We start from the raw sequence: 5,417 nt of genomic DNA on the forward strand, positions 1-5,417 counted from the left end.
CACTATTTAAATACATATTTGACATCTATACTAGTAATCCCTTAAGCTCCTTTTTATTGAAAAACAATGGCAGGTTCTATCTGAACTGGATATCTTTGCAGCAGTTGGAGCTAATAAGCCACTACAGTTGGTTGACTCAACGGTTTCTGTGAAAGATGATGGGATAATCCTCATAAGATTTGAAAGTATAAATGGAAGCCCTGTCATCAGTGGGATCTGCATTAGAAAACCAGGAAAACCATCTGGTACTTCAGTGCTGCTTATGGTGCTTTTGTTTCCAAGTGGCATATATGTTATACTAATGTTCAGTTTTGTCATATTTGTTTTTCCCAGCTTCACAAGTGACAAACGATTACGTTAAATGTAATTACTGTGCAGCGCAAATCGAAATTCCCGTGTCACAGGTTAGAGGTGCAACCTAGTTTTCTAAGTGGCAATGAAGTGTGAAGTGCCATAAAACTCATGACATTTTTCTTTTCTTGTTTTTCATTGGAATATTTCAGATGAAGGTATTGCAGACAAAATCTACTGCAAAGTATCAAAACAAGATAAAAGAGCTCACAATGCAATGTGAGCTCAAGGCAAAGGAATGCTATGAGGCATGGATGTCATTAACTGAAACAAATGAGCAACTGGAAGCAGTCCAAATGGAACTTGACAATGTCACATTTAAGTCACTAACTACTGGTATATGAATTGTACTGATTTTCTTATATTGGAATGAAATTTATTTCAACTTGGTTAATGAGATTCATTCACATGAATATGTAGGAACATGAGGATCTGGGCTTTTTTTTTTCATCCATGGATAACTCATGGTTTTAAAATAGTCACAAAGAGAGTGAGCGAGGGTGTAGGAGTGGGAATTTAAGGGAGTGAGTGAGGGTGTGAGGGAGGGCATTGAGAAATTGGAGGATATACTCAGGTTAGGAGAGAGTCAGGGCTCTTGAATCCCTCTACCGTTGTTCTTTTTTCTGTGACTATTTCTCTCTATTTTATTCTTCTATCACTGTTCCATTGGTGTTTTTTCTCAGTTATCTTCTGGTTGTTAAAGTACTTGTATATCATTGAAATGCTTTTGGCTTCTTGGTAGCATTTCCTAATTTTATTTTCATTGTCCTTGTAGATCAAACTGTGGAGAAACAAGCTCAAGAGCTGAGGAGCATTTCTAGCAGGTATGAAGTTGATAAGAAAAAATGGACAGAAGCAATTAGCAATTTACAGGAGAAAGTAAAGGCAAGTTATGAAAATCTAGGAAACATTTATATTTAAGAGAGTATTTTTATCCTGATCAGAATTGCATTCTAAGTGTACATGCACCTAATTTGTCCTGCAGTTGATGAAGAGTGATTATTGTCAACTTTCCCATGAAGCACATGAATGTGTTGATTCAATCCCAGAATTAAATAAGATGGTATTTGCAGTTCAGGAATTGGGTATGCTTGAGTAATGCACTTATTCTCTTTTTTGCTTATTCAAGAGTTGAGTTGCACTTAACTTTTTTGGTTTTGAAATATTACAAAATATTTTAAGGGACTAAACTTATTTTTGCAGTCAAGCAGTGTGAAGATCTCAAAGTGAAGTACAATGAAGAGATGATAAAGAGAAAAAAGCTCTTCAATGAAGTTCAAGAGGCTAAAGGTACATCTTACATGGTCTATAAGCAAAAATTGTTTTGATTTGAAGACTATTCTAAGCCAAAGGCACTAACACATTTCTGTTAAGAATATCAGGGAACATTAGGGTTTTCTGCCGCTGCCGTCCCTTGAATAAGACTGAAATATCAGCTGGCTGTACTACAGTTGTGGATTTTGATGCAGCAAAGGATGGATGCCTTGGAATTTTGGCAACTAATTCCTCAAAAAAGTCATTCAGATTTGACAGAGTATATACACCAAAAGATGATCAAGGTATACATATGAAGCTTTATTTTATCATTACTATTTTATGTATTTTATTTTATTGCGCAAGATCTGGAATTTGTTGGTTCCTAAATAGATAGTGTTGCTTTGTTTCTACAGTTGATGTTTTTGCTGATGCCTCATCAATGGTAATCTCTGTATTGGACGGCTACAATGTTTGCATATTTGCTTATGGGCAAACAGGAACAGGAAAGACATTTACCATGGAGGGAACAGAGCTGAATAGAGGAGTAAATTATAGGACTCTTGAGCTGTTGTTCGATGTTAGCAAACAAAGGAGTGATACATTTTCTTATGACATATCTGTTAGTGTACTTGAGGTTTATAATGAACAAATCAGAGACCTATTGGCTACAGGATCAACATCAAAAAGGTAAGTTAACTGCTCTATAATAATGATGTGCAAGTATGATAAACTGCCATAACATTGAAAACTGTTTCTCCTGAATTGGTGTTTCAGGTTGGAGATAAAACAAGCCTCTGAAGGATCTCATCACGTTCCTGGTGTTGTAGAAGCTAAAGTTGAAAGCATTACGGAGGTCTGGGATGTACTGCAAACGGGAAGCAATGCCAGAGCAGTTGGAAGTAATAATGTTAATGAGCATAGTAGTAGATCTCACTGGTACGAAGCTTTTGCATTCTATTAGAAGCTCTCTAGGATATGTCTTCTCTTCATCAAAATGAATTTTCTTCTTTGAATACTTGTAATGATTGCTTGTTTCTTACTTTCTTTTCCAGCATGCTTTGTATAATGGTAAAGGCTAAAAATTTGCTGAATGGTGAGTGTACCAAGAGCAAGCTTTGGCTTGTGGATTTGGCGGGTAGTGAGAGACTTGCAAAGACTGATGTGCAAGGGGAGCGGCTTAAGGAAGCGCAAAATATCAATCGATCTCTTTCAGCTCTTGGCGATGTTATATCTGCTTTAGCAGCCAAGAGTAGTCACATTCCCTATAGGTATTTCCACCATTATCCTTACCTTTCACTATTCTTAATAAACTTTTTAATGATCCTTTTCCTTTTGGGGGTTTCAGGAACTCAAAATTGACACATTTACTTCAAGACTCTTTAGGTATGTCTACTTCTTCACCTTTCATTTTGTTTTTTGTGTGCATATGAGAACACTCAGCATCTGCAGGCATGTATTGATAATGCTCCTTTGTGTAATCATAATAGGGGGTGACGCCAAAACTTTGATGTTTGTGCAAATCAGTCCATCGGACCAGGACTTAGGTGAAACTCTTAGCTCACTTAATTTCGCAACTAGAGTGAGGGGCGTTGAGTTAGGTCCTGTTAAGAAGCAAGTTGACACAAGTGAACTTCAAAAGACAAAAGCAATGGTAAGTTGCTGCTCAGTGTAATACATCAAAAATTATTTTTTTTTTCATCATTTTATATGTAAATAACTTTTTCTTTCTTGCTTTTATACTTTGGTATAGCTTGAAAAAGCAAGGAGTGAATGCAGAGTGAAAGATGAATCAATACGGAAGCTAGAAGACAGTTTGCAAAGCATGGAGAGCAAGGCCAAAGGAAAGGATAGTATTCACAGAAATCTACATGAAAAGATTAAAGAACTTGAAGGCCAGATTGAGTTGAAGACATCCATGCAAAACCAGTCAGAAAAACAAATTTCTCAGTTGTCAGAGAAATTGAAGGGAAAAGAGGAAACATGCACTACTCTCCAACATAAGGTTGCTTTCTGTTTTATATTGTTGTCTGAATTCATTCTTAACTATCTTCAACACAGTTTGTCTTAGTTCTGTGAGCAAAATTTGTAAAACTTTTTGACGCCATGGTCGCCATATAATGCTGAAACAACGTCCCACTATAAATTATGTGATTCGTATAATTTATAAATAACTATGACTTTACTGGCTTATTTAACATTGATACCTAACCAGACACTTTGCTTCTACTGCAGGTCAAAGAGCTAGAGAAAAAGATGAAAGAACAACTGCAGTCAGAAACAGCAAGTTTTCAACAGCAGGTTTGTTCGGGAAAACTGATTTTCCCACCGTGTTAATTCTTGCACCACCTTAGAGTGAACACGCATCATATGATCAAGAAAAGTGTATCCTTCTTTATGTTCATTCCTTTTTCTTGTTATTTATAGATCAAGGAGCTGGAGAGAAAACTTAAAGAGCAGAAAGAGAGCTCGGAGTCCTTGCTTCGGCAGCAGGTGATTTCTTAAAGAAGAATTTATTTTCTGTTTAAAATACTTTAAATAAATGGATGTGATCAACTCTCTTATGTTCATTGCTTCTATTTAGATCAAGGAGCTTGAGACAAAGCTAAAAGAGCAGGAACAGAGCTCGGAGTCCTCGCTTCGTCAGCGGGTAACTTCTTAAAGAAGAAATTTATTTCTGTTGAATATACTAAACGTTAGAACTGCCTTTTAATCATTGTCATGAATGTGATATTCTCTTAGTAACTTCTTGGAAAAAGTATCAGTGTGTTCTTGCATGAAAAGAAATCACAAACTACAACTCATTAAATGAAGAAAAGAGGACAATACATCACTATAGTGCAAATAGTTCTTATATTATATAACAGGTACTTCATTTTATGCCAGATGAATGAACTAGAGAACGGGTACAAAGAGAGAGAACTGCAGTGGCAACAACAACAACAACAAACTCATTGTTTTGTTGAAGCCGGAAAGGCCACACCCGACGTAGGTAAAAGCCGCATGGACGGCGGTGAATATCCAAGTGAGAGTGAGGCTCGCATTTTAAAGAGTTCAAACTCAGTAAACCCCCCAACAAGTCAAGCTTCTACTAATCAGATAAGGAGCAAGAGGGAGTTTAGAGGCAATGAAGCAGAGAACAATTATGGCATACCGACATCTTTACATGACAGAAGGGTGACAAGGAAATCTGATCCACCAAGGATAGCTAGGGTTGTGAGGCCAACAACAAAGCCAGTGATTGCTGCTCAAGCAGCCCCAGTGTCTCATAAGAGAGCTAGCACTAGTAGGGATCAGGTTCAAGGAATTAAAGAGAGGGAAACTAAGAAGAAAATTTGGTCAAGATAGGATACCAAACTCAAAAAGGAGTCTACTTGCTCCTGCCCCTGTGTAAACAATTGAATTGTTATGTTTGTTGTTTGTGTGTGTGATTAATTTCTTTTTTCTCTTTTCCTTGAGTTCAAACAAAGTACATTAAAAATACTCTGTATTTGGAATATTCTTTTATAAGAAGAAATAGTATTTGGTATCTTCCTGCTTTGTGTATGAATCGGGTTATTTCTCTCAATTGTAGTAGAGATGATGTTTAAAGAAGGAAGAATAAGAAAACAGTATAAATTATGCAAATCTGTACCACCATAGAATGAAAAAAATGGATATAAGATATTATAAGGCGAGATTGTGAGAAATAGGGAATGTCATTATAGTCTATTTATATAGCTCACTTACTAGTTTTTCGAAGATTTGTTCAATAAGACTTTCAATATTTTTATATGGATTAAAATAATTTGGGTTCACGTGGTTAATAATCG

The 5,417-nt window shown here is 36.2% G+C and overlaps 1 protein-coding gene across 2 annotated transcripts in view; it reads left to right on the plus strand.

The window, feature by feature from the left end:
* LOC107642289 (kinesin-like protein KIN-14R) overlaps positions 1 to 5,021 on the plus strand; it is a 6,466-nt gene extending 1,445 nt beyond the window's left edge. The window contains exons 3-19 of one of the 2 annotated variants that reach the window (XM_016345595.2): positions 74 to 245; positions 334 to 404; positions 504 to 687; positions 1,127 to 1,236; positions 1,337 to 1,436; positions 1,555 to 1,641; positions 1,734 to 1,910; positions 2,022 to 2,295; positions 2,383 to 2,544; positions 2,661 to 2,876; positions 2,954 to 2,991; positions 3,096 to 3,259; positions 3,485 to 3,610; positions 3,841 to 3,906; positions 4,033 to 4,098; positions 4,190 to 4,255; positions 4,492 to 5,021. In XM_016345595.2, the coding sequence (XP_016201081.1) occupies positions 74 to 245; positions 334 to 404; positions 504 to 687; positions 1,127 to 1,236; positions 1,337 to 1,436; positions 1,555 to 1,641; positions 1,734 to 1,910; positions 2,022 to 2,295; positions 2,383 to 2,544; positions 2,661 to 2,876; positions 2,954 to 2,991; positions 3,096 to 3,259; positions 3,485 to 3,610; positions 3,841 to 3,906; positions 4,033 to 4,098; positions 4,190 to 4,255; positions 4,492 to 4,953 (2,541 nt within the window). In that variant the 3' untranslated portion in view covers positions 4,954 to 5,021. Of the gene's footprint in view, positions 1 to 73; positions 246 to 333; positions 405 to 503; positions 688 to 1,126; positions 1,237 to 1,336; positions 1,437 to 1,554; positions 1,642 to 1,733; positions 1,911 to 2,021; positions 2,296 to 2,382; positions 2,545 to 2,660; positions 2,877 to 2,953; positions 2,992 to 3,095; positions 3,260 to 3,358; positions 3,611 to 3,840; positions 3,907 to 4,032; positions 4,099 to 4,189; positions 4,256 to 4,491 lie in introns of both variants that reach the window. The other variant, XM_016345594.2, reaches the window with a different exon arrangement.

This window comes from Arachis ipaensis, chromosome B05 (assembly GCF_000816755.2).
Source record: "Arachis ipaensis cultivar K30076 chromosome B05, Araip1.1, whole genome shotgun sequence".
NCBI classification, from domain to species: domain Eukaryota; kingdom Viridiplantae; phylum Streptophyta; class Magnoliopsida; order Fabales; family Fabaceae; genus Arachis; species Arachis ipaensis.